The following is a 22,372-nucleotide window of genomic DNA, read 5'->3' on the forward strand; positions in this document are numbered from 1 at the left end:
AATAAATATAATAATAAAATAATATATAATAATAAAAATAATATATAATATAAAATAATAAATACAAAAGTAGGTTCTTTACATATTTTGAAATTAACCCCTTCTTGGATATATCATTACACAAACATCTTCTCCCATTTGCTTTTGTTAAGAGTACACTTACCATGTTGAGCACTGAATAATATATAGAATTGTTGTATCATTATATTGTACTTCCAAAACTAATATAATACACTGTATGTTAATTACACTGTAATTCAAAAATATAAACTTTGGGGCATCTGGGTGGCTCAGTCAGTTAAGCATCCGACTCTTGATCTCAGCTCAGGTCTTGATCTCAGGGTCATGAGTTTGAGCCCTGAACTGGGGCTCCATGCTGAGTGTGGTGCCAACTTAAAATTACAAAAGAAAACACAAAAATAATGACAATAAAAGAAAATACAAAAGTATGATATTTCAGGGCCATCTGGGTGGCTCAATGTTTGCCTTTGGCTCAGGTCATGGTCCCAGAGTCCTGGAATAGAGCCTCATGTCAGGCTCTTCATCAGCCAGCCAGGAGTCTGCTTCTCTCTCTCCTCCTTGCTCACACTTTCTCATTGCCTTGGTTGCTATCTCTCCCTCTCAAATAAATAAATAAAATCTTTTTTTCAAAAAAAGTATGATATGTCATATCAATGGTAAAAGATCATTTTTCTATGCACCATGCTCACTCTCCAGAATGAAGCAAAAGAAGTCAGTATGTTTTTGTATTGTTCTCCCCAATACAATCAAAAAAGATACCAATTAAGTTGGAGCATCAAATTTGATTTTTGAAGTAGCCTCACACTGTCTCCAAAGAGGACACTAAAAATATTTTTAAGTTACTGCATTTCAATTTTAACCAGAATACTAAACTATTTTAACATATTTCAAAGCAATTTTAGAACAAAAAGCTAAATTATACTTAACACGTTGGATTTTATATCCACTAATGGGTAGTTAGTTATTAACTGTTCTCTCAATAGACTGTATTAAGTTCAGCTCATCTGTAAAACACACAGAAAAATCTGGCAAAACTCATCCTGAGATTGCTTTCACCTTGTAAAAAGTTCTTCCAGACTTCAAAATACCATTTTTTTAGACTGCAAAAGGCTCCCGCTGTTTAATAGTACTGAGCACTGGCAGGGAAAAACTATAAATAACTTCTTACATGCTTAAAAAAATAATACTTTTCAAGTCTTAGAAAAATTCTTTTTATAACTTTCCAATTTTTCTTCTTGAAAAATGATCTGTATTCTTATTTCATACTCTAGGGGAACACCTACGAGCAGAATCTTGGCTATTTTGAAGGGACAATAGCAATCCCATGACCAATTTCTAGAAACTGCTGATAATTGAATGAAGTAGACTAATATTCAGTCTCTATGACTGAGAGGCTTTTAAGTGCAAAATGTGAAACTGAGAGGTAAAAGTTGATAGAGAGATAGAAGAAAAGGGCTTCATCAGGCAGCCACAGTTTAAGAATCAGCTACCAGGCTTGGAGGTATTCTGGAACACACCAGAAAACAAGTCAGTGGGGTAAGAAAGGATGTGAAAATCAGCTAGTGAGTTGGACTGGATGACTCTCAATGCATCTAAGTCCAATATCCCATGACTCAAAGGAAGTTCAAGGAGAAGCTGTGAGTTGCTCTTGGAAACAGGAACCAAATATACAAATAAACCTGTAATCGTTTTCATTCAACCTTTGTAATTTCACAACTACAGCCTTTGTATATCCTCCAATTTCAAAGTGGAGACTGAAAAGTAGCACATATTAAAAAAAAAAAAAAAAGGAGCACATATTAGCCAAGTCAGTCAAGGCAGAATGCTCATCTAACTCTGTCTCCTTTAATACAAAAAACAAGACCTTTCAAAAGGACATTTACTGCATTTTTGTATTTGTTTCAAGTTTTTACTTAAATTCTAGTTAATATATAGTGTAATACTAGTTTCGGGAGTAGAATTTAGTGATTTGTCACTTGCATATAACACCCAGTGCTCATCACAACAAGTGCCCTCCTTTAATGCCCATCTCCCACCCACCTCCTTCTATCAACCCTCAGTCTATTTCTCCATAATTAAGAGTCTGTTTTACTGTTTGCCTCTCTTTCTCTCTCTTTTTTCCCTCTGTCCATTGACTGATGAATGGATGAAGAAGTTGTGTGATGTGCACACACACACACACACACAATGGAATATTACTCAGCCATAAAAAAGAATGAAATCTTGCCATTTACAACAATGTGGATAGAGCTAGAGTGTATTATGCTAAGTAAAACAAGTCAGAGAAAGATAAATACCATATGATTTCGCTCATATGAGGAATTTAAGAATCAAAAGGACATTTATATCTTTACTTTAGACTCTGAAGATTACCAGAATAGAAAATACTCTATAATTAAATCCAACTCTCAAAAAGATCATTTGGACCATGCTTTCTTCAGATATTAGGAAAAAATCTTCTATTTAAAAATAAATAAATCTCCCACTCAATATAACCAGGCATTAAGCAAGCTTTCTATAATGGGCCTTATAGGAAGAAAAGAATTTTCTGCATATAAAACACACAAAAAAATAACTTTTTAAACAAGTTATGCAGTTTTTCATCATAAAGAGTACTTCCACACAGCATGTCTTGAGGAGAGCTATCAAAGTCAAAACAAGGAAAATGAAATATAGGCGTTGTGTGATGGTATGGGGTGCTGGAACAATTGCATCCACAGACCTGAAAACCCTGCCTCAAACTGCTTTTATTCAAAAAAAAAAATCTAATAATGTCTTGCAGTTTGTTCATTTCTTTTTTACAGTTCACCAAATCGAAAGGACACAAAGAGCCCAGGTATTCAAAGCTGGATGAAAAGACAGATAAATTATTTACTTCTCAAAGCAGCACTGTCACTAAATGCTTACATTCAGTTCTGAGTACATTAGTGATCACATTGGGAGGAGGGTTAACTACACCTCCCAGAGGGAAAAGGGCACATATGCATTTTTAACCTCGGTAAAATAACAGCACTTCATTTTTACAGCTCATAAAACTACTCCTGGCTATAAAGCTGTATCAAGTAGAGATACTAGAGAAAAAAAAATGCAAAATAACCACCTGTGTCAACAGCCCATTCACTGTATGTATCCAGTAAAGAACATTCCCTATGGAATATTGACTCACCAACAAGAAAAAAAAAAGAGTGCTCAAAAGAATTAACTACCCCATACCCCAACCAAAAGTATTGTCTACTCATTCTTGAATTATTCGTCCTTCAAAATTAAGTTCAACCTTCTTCTGTGTAGCTTTCCCTAATCCCACTCTAAATTATGGGCCCCTTAAAGAAGTTGCATCTTATTTTCCTTCGTTTCCTCAAAACGTAGCATAGTGCTGAGGGACCCAGAGAGGGCGGCCAAGTGCTAGTAGTCACATAAAGAAACCCTTTACCACCATCTGAATAGTTTTAAAGAGCAAAGCATCTCCTTAGGGTCAAGTAGCATGTCAGTCAGTACTTAATGAATAAAAACTAACAGTAATGAGGAAGAGCCCCAGACGCAATTAAGTCTCTAGGAAATGGTAGGGATTTAGAAGACATAGTCTTGTCCTTATGCTATAAGATCTTCTTGTCACATAGTTAGTCTGATTTATTGCATGCGTGAAGTCATTTGGTCAAAAATAAAGGAGGAAGAAATGAAATGTGCACTTTACAATGTGTTAGAGATTTTCTGCCTTTTATTTGAGAAACATTCCTGTAAGAAAGATAAATATATTTTTCATTTACAACTTATCTTAATTGAAATAAGGACTTGAAACTACTGCAGAAATGGTCTTATGGAAAAACCTATATGGACTGGTTTGTTTTGAAACATAACTGAAACACAAAGCACATGGGTAACATTATGGTAGATGAATTAGAGCTGACGGTCCAAAGAGATCACTTTTATAAACAAGTCATAATAAACAATAGCTAGGATTTTAATACTGGGAATTCCAATATTACAATTGATTTTCTTTTATTAAAGATTTTATTTATTTATTCATGAAAGACACAGAGAGAGAGGCAGAGGATAGGTAGAGGGAGAAGCAGGCTCCTTGAGGGGAGCCCATGGAGGACTCAATCCAAAACCCCAGGACCACCCCCTGAGCCGAAGGCAGACGCCCAAACACTGAGCCACCCAGGCATCCCAACAATTGATTTTCAAGAGTTAGGGAGAATGACTAAATGATGATTCTAGTCTATGAATCACCAAAAACGATGGTTCTAGAAATAACCTACTTCTTATTGGCAGCTGATGATGGCCGAGAATCTTAAGGAGCCCTTTTCTCTGATGTCAAGCTCTTACTTTATATAAATCTATACAGTAATAAGAGGAAATTTTAATAAATTATTGTTTAAAGCTAGATTTATACAAGCTATAGTAGTACTGAACACAGAGCAAGATGTAAAAGACAAGTGATACACAATTTATTCATCCGAGGTTCACCTTTGTAGAGCTTTTCAAACATAATTTCAGTGGGATTCCTTCATCACTGAAGTGTCTCAACTCTCCAAGGCTGTGACAGTGGGCACTCCTGAGCTCTGATCCTGACTCTGTCACTTACTAGCTGTGTGGTTTTGCTAATTTCTCCAAGCCTGACTTTCTCTCACTCCATGCCTCACCTCTCTTGGCTTCCTTTCAGGAGCTCACATTCTAACTCTCAAACATGTGTCTGGTCAACTGTTAAGTCTTAGATCTGAGCTTAGATATTTAGCTTCCCATCCACTTCCACCTCTCCTACATGTGATAAAAGCATCTTTTCTTTCCCCCACCATGGCACATCTCAGACTGTCATTTAAATGGTTGTAGATTTCTTTCTCCTCCATTGTTCTGTAAGCTTCATGAGGGAAGGATTTCTCTCTGGTGGCTTCAACAGTGTCTGGCACTTAGCAAGTACTAAATAGACATTTCTGAAATAAGAAGTGCTCAGAATGGCTTATAAAAGGTTTCAATCCAAATAAATAAATAAATAAATAAATAAATAAATAAATAAATAAATAAAAGGTTTCAATCCATGGAAATCTATTGATCGATCTACTGAGGATGGAAAGAACTTCATGCACTTGGCTAATACAGAGTCCAACAGGAAATGTCCATTTAAGTGAAACATTTCTGATCATTCACAAAACCGTGGTTGCAGACCATTATGCTGCCTAACATCCTGATAACATCAGAGCCAAAGGGATGTTCCCTGTGAAAGGAAAACATTTATGTCTCCAGACAGACAGATAAACTTCTTTTATCAGATAATGGTAATTATACACTCCAGGATGTGGCTTTTCTCACCTGTCAGAAAAGTAAGATCTAAATTCAATAACTACCATAATTAACTCATCTCAGATGCCTAATATCATCTAATCCTCTATGCTTTCCAATCTTTTGTCAAGATTAACTTCTGCTGCAATTTTTACAAATTTATCTGTCTTCAAAAGACCAAGAAGTGGGGGCTCCTGACTGGCTCAAGCAGTAGAGCATGCGATTCCTGATCTCAGACTCATGAGTTCAAGCCCTACATTGGGTGTAGAGCCTACTTAAGAAACATTTAAAATTTTAAAAGACCAAGAAGTGGTCCAAAGAATGAATCAACTTCAAGTTTTATTTGCCCACATTGTGCATTAGGGTAGATACCTGCAAAGGATCTTTTTTTAATCCATCACCGAAGACATGGTTTCTTAATTCACTAGATATGTCTTCTATTTCCTAGATTAAGTAACAATACAATGTGATCCCACTGACAATTAGATCCCTTTGATTTTGCTAGAAATTCTTAGATGACTTTCTTTTTTACTCTGTGTGCTAGAGGCTATGGTCACAGATTCCTATATAGGAATCCCTTCACAGTCTTATCTCTTGGAACTTAGAGTCTAAATCTAGCACCTCTGCCCTCCTGATCTCCTCAGCCTGGTGTTTAATTTCCCTTGAAACCATCATCCAAAACAATTATTGTCAACAGGCAAGAGGGATGGGATAAGGAAATCTCATAATTACTAAAATCAGAGGGCAAACTTCCACTGTCCTTTACCACCCAAAAGTCATATACAGCTCATCTAACTATGGAAATAAAGAATCAGTATGTAAATACCAATGGTTTAATTAGGATTTTGTTTTTCATGTTTCTGCTATTACTATGTTTGGTTATGAAAGTCATTCTCAAACTATTTTGAAATTAGGTCAGATACACTCCCTAAAAACTAGAACTAGAACTTATTAATATATAGGCAATACTTACTTTATTACACATTTTCAAGAGTTTTTGGACTTGATCTACCAGCATAAAGATAGGTCATCAAAAGCAAATGATAGTGATAATATCCAAAGCATCCAGTGCAATATAGAGTTACCTCTCCAACCAGAAATGCCCAAGGGAGACCTGATAGGTACTCACCTCATCAGAGAAAATATGGCAAAAAGTAGAGCCACCCAGGACTATAAAACCAAAATGTTTAGACTGAGATAGGAAAAGATGCCTTCAGGAGAGGAAACCCCACAACAGTTCATCCCTGACAGAAATGGGAACCTTAGAATATTGCAGGGCCTCTAGGACATATGAAAATCAATATTTATCTACATCATATTGCACATGACACGGTGGCAATCAATACTTATGGCAACTTTGGGGACCTCTACCTCTTAAGATTCCTTACCATCACAGAAATGTTTTCAAAGCTGCCAAAATAGTTTAACCCTTCCTAAGGTACATAAATGCAAAAGAGACCATAACCTCTCAAAACAGCATTTGGAAGTTATAGTAGGAATATTAGCTAGGAAACATCTACCAATTAATAAGTAGCAGCTAATGCTGAATGTCCCACTGCAATCAGTAAGCAATAAATGAATTAGGATGTGTACTAATTTGCTAGGGCTACCATAGCAAAGTACCACAGCCTGGTGACTGAAACAACAGAAACGGATTTCCTCCTAGTCTTGGAGGTTGGAAGTCCAAGATCAAGGGGTGTGCAGGTCTTCCTCTGAGGTCTCGCTCCGTGGCTTGCAGATGCCCACCTTCTCACTGTGTCCTCACATGGTCTTTCCTCTGTGCACACTTAGTTCTGTGTCCAAATTTCCTCTTCATATTGGGTGAGGGACCACCCTAAAGATTTCATTTTAATTCAAGTACCTCTTTACAGTCCTTTTCTCCAGGAGCACTTATGTGGCTCAGTTGGTTAAACGTCTAATTTTGGCTCAGGTCATGATGTCAGGGTCCTGGGATTGAATCCCGCATCAGGCTCCCTGTCCAGTAGGGAGTCTGATGTCCCTCTGCCCCTTCCCCAGCTCATGTGCATGTGCTCTCTCTTTCTTAAATAAATAAAATCTTTTAAAAAGAATAAAGTCCTTTTCTCCAAATATGGCTACATTCTAAAGTACTAGGGGTTAGGACTTCAACATATGAATTTTGTAGGGACAGAGTTCAGCCCACAACAGATGGTCTGCTATACAAACAAGATTATTTTAAATCCTACTGGGGACTTCTGGGTTTTCTTTATATTGTTAAAAATTGGCTAAAATAGTTCATTTCTTTTTTCCTACTTAATGTGAACAGATGAGCAACCATTAGCATTATGCCCAGCTCACTTATAATTTGACAGCCCAGTCCTGTGATCATGCAGACACAAAGTAAGACTCCAAACTGACAACACATGCTGAATCCCAGCGTGACTAAATCTTACTAGGCCTCAGGCTGCTCAGCTGTAAAATGGAGATTATCACATCTTCCTCACAGGGTTCTAAAGGTATTTAAATAGGAGAAAATGGGTAAAGGGCTTAGCAGAGGGTCCATCACTATCATTGCTACTGTTCTAGAAAGCCTTCTTTCTGCAGACCTCAGAAGTCAGGACAAAGAGCATTTATTTAGCCTATGAGTTAGGGCCAACTGGTAGAAAGTAGGATGGAAGTGAGGGGTGTGCACTGGGACATTTGGCCAGCCCATCTTGGTTCAGAAGCCCTACAAGATGGAAGACAGCAACAGCTCAGTCTTGGGCTAGAAGACAGGCATCTGCCTCACACTCTTCTCCAGCCACAGCTCCTCACTCCTGGTCCTCTTCACTTCTAAAAAGAAAATGGGGCAGGAGGCTTATCTCTTCTATGTTCCTTCTTACAAACCAAATTTAAGTTCAAATCTCCAAATCTGCAGAGCTGAGACTAAACTTCCCACATAGAATCCAATGAATCCAAACAGGCAGTTCACCTTCCACCTGTTCCTTGATAGTTTCAGCTTCTTCAAGTGAAGGGGTTCACCAGTCCTCACTCCCAACAGGAATCTGATGCTTTCCTGCTCCCACACCCTCGCTCCTCCACTTCCCTGTGTGCAATGCACTTTTCTCCTTCCTACATTCTCCCAAGTGGAAAGTGTGCTTTTGTAACTGACTCTGCCCTGCCCCCCACCCTGCCATGGGCCCTCAGCAGCCCTTCAACACTGCAGGCAGCTGACTGGGAAGACCTAGACTCCTGACCTCAGGGCATTTTCTCTACCTAAGAGAAGCACTGTAAGTACTTAAGAGTTACTGCCCCCAGAAACAGCCCTCAACCAACAACAGATTGGTAATCGGTGGACAAAACAGCTTCCTCTCCCCTCAGTTCGATGACATTCTGGAGAAGAATCCACCAACAACCAGGGTTCCCTCTTCAGGAATGAACCTGAGTGGGAAATCAGCTGTTTTCTCAGCTCCCTTCTCTTCCACTTCTCACTTCCTCATCTCCTGAAGGTATTTCCTGGAATGCTTATCTCAGGGTCTGCTACCAAGGCAGCAAAGCCAAGACAGCATCCTTAAAATGAATATCAAATCCCACCTTCCTCATAAAACCTCCCCTCAGCACCAAGGTCTCACTTCCTCTCATGTTTTAATACTATTTGTATATGTTTTAATCTCATTTCTCCTACTGTGGGTTCCTGAAAGGAAAATTCTTTTACACAGCTCTGAATTCCATGGGTCGCTCAGCACAGTATCTTATGCAAACAAGATCTCAATAAATGTTTGTTGACTGAATGAAGAATAAATTAACCATAATAATCAGCACAAAAGTCAGGCTCTTTATTTAACCTAACTGAAACTACATCAGTGTGGCTGTTTTCTTCTTTCAAAAGCATTGCATAAACTACTTTTAATGAGCAAATTACTGTGTGCATGTATTTCTTCAATCAGCATTTTCTAGATATTCATCTTAAATCAAACACCCTTGATTCCCAAATTAAAAAAAAAAATCAGAACAAAGACTTTTCCTAAATCCAGAACTACCTTACTGAATGCATTACTTTGACTTTCTCATCATGCCTTTACACTTACTTACCACTTCTTTGAATGCATTCCTTTCCACGTGGTGACACTAAGACCACTTCAATCATCTGCATCCTTGTACTACCCCACCACCCATCATTCTGCACCTACTCATCAATACACACCTCAAATCCCATCCCTGGGTGAAGGGAAACATCACTGCGAGTCCATGCAATGAACTCTGCATAGAAGAGCATTGTAGTTGAGGTCTGTGTACTTCTCTCAATGGGGTATGCTACACTGATTTTCCTTTACTGAGTTTCCTGGTGGCCCCGTGTCAAGTGTCACCACTACTTTTGTATAAGGCTAAATCTCAATATGATCCAGGTCTGGCACTGTCTTCTCATAGGGTTTGTTGGAGGATAGAGAAGGCTTAACCTTTGTTGGGGGGCTAGTTACCACTCCATGTTCTAGCCAACAGAGTATGTAAATGAAAGGATGGGACTATATAGGACAAACTTTAGCCCCCAAATACAATTTTCCTAATAAGTGACATTGGAGAATGTGGCTAGAGCCTTGAACTAAAGGGCTTTCCTGCAAGCACAGAGAGGTAGACTGACTCAGTGTCTACCTTCCCAGTTCCAAGCAGAATAGCTACCATAACAAGTACTTGAATATTTGTTCTGACTGCTGAGTGGAATCTAGAAACACCAAGGGATTCCCCACCTTGCCCAGAAATAGATGTGTTAGTGTGAGAAGCTCTCAAAGCCTAGTTCTCTCATTTTAGATAAAGCAACTCTATTAATACCCTGATTATGGCCCAGTGAATGTCAGGTGCTGCCCAACCGTGCTCATTATCATGAGCGCATACCAACCACAGGCCCTACTGTCTCTAATTTTTTCTTCAGTCTCCTTTCAGCAGGGAAAAGATCTTATGGTATACCACCCTCTTCTCATTTATAAAGTCAGAAAAAGTACTGACTGAAACAGAAGTAGACTTGTGCTGTTCTCATCAGATCAGAAGCTTGGTGAAATTAATGATTCTTTTCTTCAATGCTGAGTCCCCCAGTACACACACACACAAACACAGAAGAGAGAGAGAGCTCTCTGGCATCTCTCCTTATAAGAACACTAATCCTATCAGATCAGGGATCCACCCTATGACTTCATTTAACCTAATTACCTCCTTATAGGCTCTAATCGCAAATACAGTCATGTTGGGGGTTAAGACTTCAATATAGGAAGAAAAAAAAAGACTTCAATATAGGAATTTTAGAGAGACACAATTGAGTCCACAGCATTGAACACACCCTTTCCAATTAGCAGACATGTATAGGTACCACACATGATCTCATTTTATCCTTACAACACCCTGCAGCTTAAGAAGTTAAGAATATATCCATAAAATGGCATATTATTTATTCTTTATTTATTTTTAGGAACTTCCAACTATTTATTTATTTTTTTGAGAGCAAAAGAGAGAGCACATGTGCAAGGTGCAGGGGGAAGGGCAGAAAGAGAGAGAATCTTAAGCAACCTCCACACCCAGTGCAGAGCTGATGTGGGGCTCGATCCCACAACCTCAAGATCATGACTCGAGCTAAAATCTAGTCAGATACTGGACCAACTGAGCCATCCAGGTGCCCCACAATGGCATACCGTTTAATACAAGATAGAAAAAACTTGCCCAAGGACATGCGGCTAGTAAATGGCAGGCCCTCCAGATTCAAACCCAGGTCTCTTTGATTCCAGAACCTGTGCTCTCAACCATTATGTAGCTCTGATTACTCTTACTCCCTAAAACATTTGCTGAAGACACCAGAAAATTTAATGGTAGGTAATATGGGCTTTGGCATAATTCCAGTCACAAATATGAAGGAGACAATTATTGGACACCCCAGGATTTCCAGGGATCAATACACATTAAGCATTGTTAATCTAATAAAACTTTTTAAACATTCTGAACTTAGAAAAACAGTTATTCTAGAAGAAAAATGGTTATTCTAGAAGAAAAACAAAACAAAATTGAAAAGAGTATCCTAAAAGGAAAATGACCACAGACTCTGAGACCACAGCTAGGATTTTGTGGGGGGCTAAATAAAATGTGAATCCACTGGTGTAACATCCATGCTTACTGCCCTCCACTGGCTTCCACCAAACATGTCTCCATGGATGATGGCCCTTCATGATCTGGCTACATGGCTTCCTCTCTGACCTTATCTCTTCAACCTACCCTCACTGCACTTACCGTCCCTACTGTCCTCAGCTTTCTAGCTTTGGTGGTGGCTCATCTTTGATGATCAGGTTTCAGCTCAGTGTCCCTCCTCTGACTTCTGTGACAGACCTTCTGGCTTACTTGACATCCAAATCATGTTGGCCACCTGCATGTGCAGTGAACGAAACTCCATGGCAGGAGGCAGGGACCCTGCCCGTCCTATTCCCAGCAGCATCAGCACCACTGGATACAATGGATGGTTGCTCAACATTTGCTGAACAAACTAATAAAACACACATGTCCACCATAAAATGCCTCAGCAAGCCAAGGCCTCACTTGTCCAACCTATAAAAGCATAGAGTCAAAGACTTTCCTCTCAGGAACCCACTTCAGGGTAGTCTTCACAAACTGGCAGCCCAGTTCTGGTGATCTCCTTAACCACTTAGATTCTATGGCCACCACTTTGATTAGTTTATGTTGACATCTGTATGCTTTCATTCCTTCACCGAGCCCACATACTTCCCATGTATCTTTTCCCTTTCCCATTCTCCAACAATTTTTTTAAAGATTTTATTTATTTATTCATGAGAGACATGGAGGAGAAGCAGGCTCCTTGCAAGGAGTCTGATGCGGGACTCAATCCCAGGGCCCTGGGATCATGACCTGAGCCAAAGGCACTCAACGACTGAGCCACCCAGGTGGCCTTCTCCAACAATTTTAAATTGTTGTAAGTAGTTTGGCCACTCCATGGTGGAAATGAGATTCTTCTTTCCTCAAAACCTCTTTCAGCTCCTCCATGAATGATCAAAAAATTCTCCTTAGTTTATTCTAACATGAATCAGACTTTTCCAGTTAACCCCAGCCATTGAAAGTCACTTAAACTAGAGATGTACCCTCTGCCCACACAGATCATACTCTTATACAATTCCCCCTTCTCTAGGTCATACCGGTATCACACACTCATCCTGAGCTCAGAAGGTGCAAGACTCTGCACAAGGGGGATACAGCACGAGTACAGACAGCTCTTATACCTTCCTCCCACTGCAGAGACCTCCACTTTCTCTCAATTCAGTCCCTAAGCCTCCACCTGACCTCATCTCCCTTCCTGCCCAGCCTGGATCCCAACACTTAACAACCCACGTCATTCCCCAGTATTCTAAGAGCTGTGCCTCCACTCTTCTTCCCCTGTGCTATCCCCAGAAAACCTGAACCCTGATCCACACTACAATCTGCCTCCTTTCCTTCCCTCACATGCCGCAGTGATAGAGAACCCCAGGTTAAAAAAAAAAAAAAAGAAAGAAAAAAACACCATGAAGAAGAATGACTCAAAGACTGACATGTAAACACGATCTCTGATGAAGGTTGCTCATACATTCTTCAACATGACCTTGGTAAGCTTCCTCATCCATTCTTCCCAGCAATTAGCTTAAATTTTCATCATTTTCCTCAAGCCCCAACCCAGCCTCCCTGTCCATCCCAATCCCTATGGTAGATAATGCTGTCCTCAAGAAGGAAATCTCAAGAGACATTTTCTAAATGCCATCCCTTCAGCTGGAAACCAATCTCTGCTTGCACACCCCCAGAGGTTGGGAATGAACTGTCCCCCATGGTTCAAAACTACATTCTGCCCTTTGTGCTGTTGGTCTCATGCCTTTTTGTCTTCGTTCAGATCTGGCTCCATAAATTATCTCCGTCTCTTCTGTATCATTACCTCTTGCTCTTTCCAGCTCCATCGTTCAGCCTGTCAACTTGCTATGTTACCCCTACCAGCCCAGGCCCTGGTGTCTTCTTCTGGCCTCTATCATCCTCCTCTCTTCCTCTTACCCAAACCTCCTCAAGGCACACCTGCTGTCTCCACATCACCTCCTTTAAGTCACCCCCAGCCTGCTGTGACCTGGCTTCTGCCAGGAACTTAATGGATAAATACAAAAGGCAATCCTGGCTCCTAATCTCACTAAATACTTTTACATGTGAGGCTATAAATCACATCTTTCTATTCTGAAAATCTCAATTTAATCATTCTCCTGATTTTCCCCCTTTCTTTGAACACTCACTCTGTCTCTTCTTGGGCTCCTCTACCTCTTCTCAACTCTTAACCATCTTCCCAGCTTACGTTCGTGTTCTACCTATCCTCTCTGAGCAATCTCATTCACAGCATGCTTGTCATTAACATTATATGAAAATAACGCTCTACAATCGCCAGCCGCCACCTACCTATCTCCTAGACATGGCCCCATGGATGTCCCAAACCCCTCAAATCAATTCTGATTTCACATTCTTTTCTCTTCACCATTTAGCCAGTCATTCCCTGTGCTGCCTGTTTCAGCTGGATACAACCTTCCACCTAGCTATTCAATCAAGACACCTGTTCATTTTAACTCGTCTTTCTGCCTTGCCATCCACATCAAAGCAATCCTGATGATTTTTATCAACTGAAGATTTCTTGAGAGCATTCCCTCTCCATGTGTCTTAGCACTTTCTGAGAACAGAACTTCTGTTTATTCCCCTTATTTCATTTTTCAGGCTCCAGGGTATAATGCCCAAGCTCTTAAGCATAATGTACAAGATCTTCCATGAGTTGAGGTGTCCCTGGGCCTACCTATCCTGACTCACATCCCTTTTCCTCAATCTTATAATTTACCATGAAATTCAACAAAAATCTCAGGCTTCCATTAACATGCTACACAGCAACCTGTGCATGTCTCCTGAGCACACACTCTTTCCTTTGTGGAGCCACAAGTCTCCATTTCCCCAACACTCCTCCTCCTCATGAAGATTTAACTCAACTGTCACTATTTCCAGGATGATTCTTTACACTCCTACCTGCAGAACTGCCTCTTTGGTGCTCCCATAGCCCCCCATGTTTATCTCTAGTAGTAAAATCTCACACCCTTCTAAATAATATATTTATCTATCAACATTTCCTGACTAGACTATAAGCTCCTCAAGGCAAGGGCCCTTAGAGGAGCTGCTCAACTTGATTCTTCCACAAGTTAAATACTAGTGGTAAATAATGTTCTGAGGTATTTTCTAACCTCTACGTCTAATAGACATCCCAGGTGCGCCTTCCTCAGTTATGTGACTGGGGGGCTTTGTTGTGGCCATGATATCTTCACGTTCAAAACACATGGTGATGTTAGTTGCCATCACCACCCTTCAGACTGGATTGACAGTCTCCATTGCAGCAAGAGTCAAAGGAATAGAGGACCTTAAACAAACTAAAATTAGCCAAGGCCTTGCTACTCAACATAGTCCAAGATTCGGCAAGACAAATCTCTTGGGCAGGTTCAGTGCTGACACAGCAGGGAGAGAAGGTACTCAACCAATGCTCAGCAGGCTCACAGAGGAAAACCTACGACACCTTTACCACAGGAAATTCTTAGTTCTGCTGATTCATTCTGACTTAAAGCTGCAACAACACTTGAGTAAGGAGCACCCAAGCTGACTCTGCGTTTTTTTTTTTTTCTGCAGAGCTCACAGAATTTGGTGTACAAGAAATTTAATAGTTGTTCTTTATATTCCTTTGCAATTTCTCAGATATTGACTGTGGTCACCTACATTTTAGTGTCTGATAGCATTATGCGGTATTTTTCTGGCAAAGATGCAGTCCCGGACAAAATATTGTTAAGAATTTAAAATACTGACTGGAGCTCCCTCAGCTAGAGAAAACCATACAGGAAATTTCTTTCATGAAATAAAGGCTCACTGCTAACTCCATTGGAGACTGAAGAACCCTGCTTAAGTAAATAGCTTTTGTTCATGCTTTGTACAAAGATATCTGTATAACTGGTTCCAACTTAGGAAACAGCATTTAAGTATCAACATAAACGTATCTCAGAGAAAAACTGGATAAATTTTCATTGGGACCAAATCTTAAAAAACTGTATTAGAGGAAATTATAAAACAAAGAACCTTCTCAAAATTGTTATTGCAAGTTATCATTTTCTTTGTTCTTCGTATAGAAGCCTTCCGAATTGCATAATGAAAAGTAAAATGGAAGAAATTTCTAGACTGGAGTCTAATTATACTTGAGTCAGTAATTGATCATGCTTCCTACATATAGTAATGATTATGGTTAACATTTAATTAACTAGCATTACTTCAAATATTTATTCCACTTACAATCATAATATCTAAGTACCGTTTTGAGATATTAACATGTTAAATGTTAAATGCCTTTTCTTTCAGGAAAAGAAAAAGAGAATTAACTTCAGATTTTTATATTTTTCTTTAAGTGCAATATGACATAATCAGCTAGAAAATATCCGTTGCTTCAACAAAGACACTATTTTGACTAAGCCATCATCATGAAGTAAAATTGTATTGTACTTGCTCCTTACAGAATCAAAACTAAATACTTACTTGTTCAGTGTGAGGTCAAGAATGAATTTGGAGCCAAAGGCTTCAATCTGGAAGCTTGCCTGGGCCAGATGGACAGCCTATGGATTCAAAGAGACAGAAAGAACCTTAGCTTACTTTCTTGTCTTTAAAGCTGATTAATCATATTGGTATCAGTGATATTAAATAAGAAAAACAGTTTCATGGATTGACGCACTTCTTTTGGGATCCTTATGTAACAATCCATTTCTTTAAAAAGATACTAGGTGCATTGTCATGGCTTCACTTGGAAAATGTAAATATCTGTGTAGCAAGGAACTAATAAAAGACAATCAGTCCTTTAAAATGAACCCATTGTGATAAAAATCAAGAGCATATTCAGCTGGACTTTCAAAGTGACTATGATGAATTATGCAAAAGTCTGACTAATTAAGGCTTGATTTCAGCCTATTTTGTGCACAAAGCTACCAATTCTTTCTGCACACCTAAGTGAAAAATCATGTCCGTGCTCTGCTCTTCATCAGAAATTGGAACTTTCTCTAAATGGTGTATCAGCAGAATGTGGCAGTAAAATTCAAAAGCACAACCTTTTACCTTCAGAAAGCACTTAGAACCATGCTCCTTGTGAATACTCAGTTTCTGTCCCCCTTTAAAAGTCATACATTTACAAATACTGTCGTTATTGTGCCTTAACTCAAAATACAAAGGTAATCTCATCTAACCATAAGTCATATGTACTAGGTGTTAAAGATGAGTTTAGTTCACAGAAGTACCTTGAAAAATGTAAGTTAAAAATCGATGCAGTTTTGTTAAAGTACGACCCAAGATAAAATTCTCTTTTATTGCTCTATCAGGAAAAAAACCACACACATTCACTTTTCTTCCCTGCTCACAAACATCCTTCCTATGGACTTCATTCCTAAAGCACAGTGGTGTCACAAGTCATCTGTGAAGTGGTCCCTGTATGGCAACCAGACACCGCATCCTCCTGCCCTGGTACTTTCCACTCCCACTCTCCTCACAATACCACCAATGTTCTTCTTTGCCCTCATCCTCCCCAACTCATCCTTCAAGGGCAGCCCAACTGTATTACTTCCCATGAAGTCCTCCTTAGCACGCATGTTGGAAATAAACTCTGTCCTCAGGGCTCCAGGAGCACTCCATCTGTTCCTATCCTGCACCATGATGTATACTCGCTTCTCATCCCATCCCGGACAACTCATATCACAAGAGTATTGCAAACAGTAGTAGATTAATGACTCTTCCTTCAAAAACATGAACTTTCAAACCAAATATTTATTGTCAAGACTATCTTGCCATGCAAAACCCATAAAATACTATAAACCATGACTTCTACTTCCACTCGAGCAGGACTGCTGATTGGATAATCACTACAACAATCAAAACATATAATAAAAAGGAAATTAACAAATATTAAATGTTAAATACAAAGCCATGAGAAAGAAGGAGCCCAAATACCTGACACCTTGGCACACCACACCAAACCCCAAACAACCATGTAGAATTGGGTCATCATACTTGATCTGCGCCTCCTGCATCCAAACAACTACATGACAGAGACAGAAATCTCTGTCTTGTTAAATGAGATCTCAGTCACTTGCAGCAGGACCTCCATCTTCTGACACAGATATCATAAACTCTTTAATCTAAATTCATTCTTTGTCTTGAAGCCTTAATTTTTGAATGAAGATTTTGATGAATAATTTATATAAGGGGAATTTTTTTCATTTCTGGATCCCAAAAGTTTACAAAAAAAAAAAAAAAAAACTTAACTTCCTGAGGAAGAAGATAGGCCCTTAGGCGTATTTTCTATTAAGAATATTAAACAGCAAAGAAGAGTTCATTAATGCCACCCTGGTCTTTAAAAGGTGATAAATGTACCTCCTTGAGCAACTTTATAAACACTAAGACAAGCCTGATAGTAACCAACAAATAAGCAAACAGCAAATAAGCAATGAGACAAATACAAACCCTAACAAAAGCCTGCTGAACAATAAAGTAGCAGATAGTAACCTCCTACCTCATATTCTAGACTTGTTGGGAGTTACACAATTTGATTGCCAATAAATAAGTTTATAGTGAGCCAATGTGACAAGATTCAATTGAATAAAATTGAACGAAGGAGCTGATATATAACATTAATATTGGGGTTTTCCTTTTTTTTTTTTAATTCATTCACTCCACACCAGGGTGTTAAGTCCCACTGTGTGCACAAAGGTGGCTGCGACACAGCCCCTGCCCTTCAGGGAGCTGTGGTCTCCAGGGAAGCAGGGAGAGCTGCCAACCTCAGTGGGCCTAAGGGGCCACAGGAACCAAGACTTCACTGACAAGGTGCAATCTGAACGAAATCCCAAAAGATGACTAAGAATCCACCTGCCAGGAGAAGAGAAGACATGCAGGGCGTGGGGGAAAACATTTGCAAAAATAGATTTAAAAATGAATATAGAAAAAAAGCCTTCTTAAATGTTTTGAAAATTAATATGGCCTATAAAGAAAACAGCTTTTGGGGAAAATGTCCAACACTGGATCTGAAAAAGTGGGTTTTGTGTGATGTGCTCAATGACATGTCTGATCACACAGACATACATGTGTCCAAGATAGCGAGCTTTCTTCAAATGTGCCCCCACTTACTCAGCACAGTGACTGGCACATACCCTAGCATCACCACTGTCACCGTCACCATCAGTAATGTTATGACTAAAACAAATTACTCTCCACAACAACTCAAACAATCACAATGCCATCCACAGCATCCTTGTTACTCCATGGAGAAAGAAAAAATCTGATTGTAGTACCTTTATCAGTAAGAATGTTTTATTTTAACATTTTAGCTTATTTTAATGCAAAGAGGCAGCACGTTTTCCTATAAAATGATTGAAGACTTCCTCAAGCATTCATCTCCCTTGCACATACATCAAATAGAATTGGTATATTCATCTGATATATTTGTATCCACGTTAAGGAATTTCATTCAATACATTGGCATGTGTCATTTTTCTTTTTTTTAATAATAAATTTATTTTTTATTGGTGTTCAATTTGCCAACTGTCATTTTTCTTATGTTCTGTTTTCTCTTTCCATTGCTATACATTCACAATTTGCACAGAGTATAGATTATTCTCTATATCAAAATAAATGCTTGACAAATGCTACTTTCCTCTACCATTTTGTTATTTCTGCTCTTAGACATGATTAAAGTAGCTTTTAACTTCTGGAATCTCTGCCATTCCTTCCATATTAATCGATCGTGTCTTATTTAACAAAATAATATGCAGTTTTGGTAATCATCAAATTTAAATATTTTCAAATCAGGTAAAATGAGTCCTCATCATTATTGTTTTCCCAATTGCATTTTTGGATATTCTTTGTTTTTACTTCGTATTAACTAACTTCTTCCAAACGACCAAAATAGTTAGAAGAATGGCCCAGATGAGTAGCAAGCTCCATAACACACAGCCATATCACTTAGTTTATTAAACATTTTAGAGATGACTAACCAACCAGGATCGCTGAAACCTCTGAAAATACAAAGACTACCTCAAAGATTGCTCTTCTTTTACAGAGAAGGAATCGTACAGTGAGGTTTAGAAATGTGTTCAGTAACACACAGTTGGATCCTAGGAGTACTTCAGACAAAAGTTCACGAACCACACATATGGTCATAATGGGTTAATTTCTCTTTTGGGATATCTGTTAAACAGACTTGATGACTAACCCTTGTTTTGACAAGGACAGTCACTGTAATAACACTGTGGGAAGAATGCAGGGTTTTACAGTCAAAGAGCATCATTTCATGACAAGAATAAGCACAGCCCCCGGCTCAGAATTACCACCCTGAAGGGCTGAGAACAGCTGTTGCCTAAGCACCTTGATATTTCTCTTTTGACTCAGAATCTGGCACAGGGAAATTACAGGAGCTCTATAAACAAAAACAACTAAACTCAATTATATACACAAACCTCCTTCACTGAAGAACAATTTACACATTTAACAATGTGCTTTTGTTTTCCTAGGTTATTTTTTCCTTTTAGGAGATAGCACCTAATGGTATCTTATTAAATAACTTTAGAAGACTGTCAGGTCCCCCAGTGAAGACTGGCTTTGCATTTTACCATCAAGCAATGTTGTGATATTGAGCAATCATGTGCATCACATAAGCTGAAGAGACACAGCTACATTTTCTTGGGACTTATATTCTAGAACAGTTAACATTAACATGGACACAAAGACAAGAGAAAAACATGACTCTCTCCTTATAGAAATAGAAATCGGGCATTTCCAGAGTACATATGTTTTCAAGCAAAAATACCTCACACATAATGAGTGTTCAATCAGTATTCTTTACTACTTGGCAAGGATTTGTGTGTTCTACAGAGTGCACTCATAACTGAAACTAAATATAGGAAGTGGAAAGTTTACACTTGCCCAGAATTCAGAAAATATTATGAAACTGAGTGTCATAATTTGGTAAAGTGAGCAACTTGAATTAAGGTATGAACACTATCAATCACAACATCCTCTGAGCAAGTAATGTACTTCAGTATGCTCTATAATGTACATGGTTTGGGAAATAGAAGAAAATTTGGGAGAAGTTTTCCTGCTTTTAAGATTTTTTCAGTTTACTTAGGGACATGCTCACTTAATGAAGGAAGAAAACATATCTGGAGTGGCATATGAATAAAACAAGGAAATGCTTTACAAATAGAGTGCTGAGCCCCTGAAGGGTAAGAAGCAGGCCCAAGCAGACACTGGTGGGATGATTCCAGCTCCACTTCCTAAAGAAGAGGGTTGAGGGCTTCTAGGAAAGAAGGTGCTAGAAAGATCAAAATGCTGTAACTAGAGTTAGAACCCAGGCTTAATAAACTGTTTTTTCTACTGGAAAGTATCGTGGAAAAAGTAAAACAGCTAAATAGCGGATTATCAGTGAGATTGTAGGTTATTTTTTTCTTATTTTTATTCCCTTAATGCTATAATATTGTTCATTCTATGTTCATTAAAATATTTTATTTATAGTGAGTATATGCCTGCATCTGTATGTGTAAACCATAACCTTCTCAGGAAATATTTTCCCTTATCTTTTTGCTTATGATTTTTTCCCCCTACTCTTGATTTTTCGATAGACTTTCCAAGAGTTTCTACTCCTTTCTCTTCAAATATACTGGGGAAAGTTCACAGAATCTCAAACACCACTTTCTTTTGAGTTTCAGGACATTTTATGTTGTTTCTGAGAAGATGGATTTGGAAATTCACCAACTAAGAAGGAAGAGAACAGCTAATCATATCCTAGAAGGGGCCTGCTTTGCTCTAAGGGATTGAGTTGTTGAAGGAAGAAGCTACACTACACTACAACCATCAACTTGGTTATATAGAGTGGTTCTCTCCTTTTTCTATGTCACAGGAGACCCAGAATCCAGTGACCTGAATCACTAAGTTCCAATAGAAATAAACTAACAAGTTTAAACTGGAATAAAGTTGAGGAAAATACATCCCTTTCTTCAGATCATACGGGCTACTCTGTAAATAGCTAATCTGGGTCTATCCCACACACAGCTAAAGAAACACAGAAATCTACCTTGTGGATCTTTTTCCTGTACAATGTAAAAATATGTAAATACACCTAGGAAATTTGAAAGTCCAAAAAGAAACATCAATCGACCATTTTTAATTACAATCTGGTTCCAATCCCTTATCCTAAGTTTGCACATTGGTGATCACCAATATGATTGAGACTTTTATATATAATAAAAATAATTAAGCCCTAGGGACAACTGGGTGGCTCAGGTGGTTGAGCATCCAACTCTGGATTTCGGCTCTGGTCATGATCTCGGGCTCATGAGGTCGAGTCCCACATCAGGCTCTGGGCTGAGCATACAGCCTACTGGGGATTCTCTCTGCCTCCCTCTGCCCATCCCCTTGCTCATGCACGCCCCCACCCAATAAATAAATAAATAAAGCCTTATATTTCTTGTGTTTTAATTCTCTCAACCAATCAGAATAATATGGTGCCCTGTGCAGTTAAGTTAGTAGTAGACAGATGTTTTGATTGTCCTTTCATAGAAGAAAAACATTTTTAGAAGGCACACAGAAGTTAAATGATCTTTTGTTCAAATGATCTTTTGATCAGATCTTCAAATGATCTTTTGTTCAAATGATCTTTTGTTCACACATCAAAGGAAAAAACATGAAGTGCTGCTTCAGTTCAGTGAGAAAAAGTGCCGTTCATGCTAAAAGCCCTTAGCCCTCCAAACTTCAGTGTTTTTGGTCATTAAAATATAAATAACAATAGCTTCCCAAAGGTCGAGGATGAAGATTAAATTATATAATAATGTAATAGAAAGTTCCTAGAAAAGTTTGGCCATATAGAGAGAGCTCAGTAATTTAGGAAGAAGGGAGCAAAATAGGAGGAGAAAGAGGAAAAAAGAAGAAGAAAACTATATTAATGCTTTAGAAGGGTTAGCAGTCAGCCTTACCTTAAAACCTCCCTCCCAGTATAGCTGGCCACCTTCTAAAAAATCCTATGTGCATTTATAGTCTGCAAAATTTG

The 22,372-nt window shown here is 38.7% G+C and overlaps 1 protein-coding gene across 3 annotated transcripts in view; it reads right to left on the reverse strand.

The window, feature by feature from the left end:
- Window positions 1-22,372, reverse strand: part of ADAM23 (ADAM metallopeptidase domain 23) — a 166,902-nt gene that overhangs the window by 108,346 nt on the left and 36,184 nt on the right. For all 3 annotated transcript variants that reach the window (XM_072813171.1, XM_072813169.1, XM_072813170.1), the window contains exon 3: window positions 15,832-15,908. In XM_072813171.1, the coding sequence (XP_072669272.1) occupies window positions 15,832-15,908 (77 nt within the window). The remainder of the gene's footprint in view (window positions 1-15,831; window positions 15,909-22,372) is intronic.

This window comes from Canis lupus, chromosome 36 (assembly GCF_048164855.1).
Source record: "Canis lupus baileyi chromosome 36, mCanLup2.hap1, whole genome shotgun sequence".
Taxonomy (NCBI): Eukaryota; Metazoa; Chordata; class Mammalia; order Carnivora; family Canidae; genus Canis; species Canis lupus.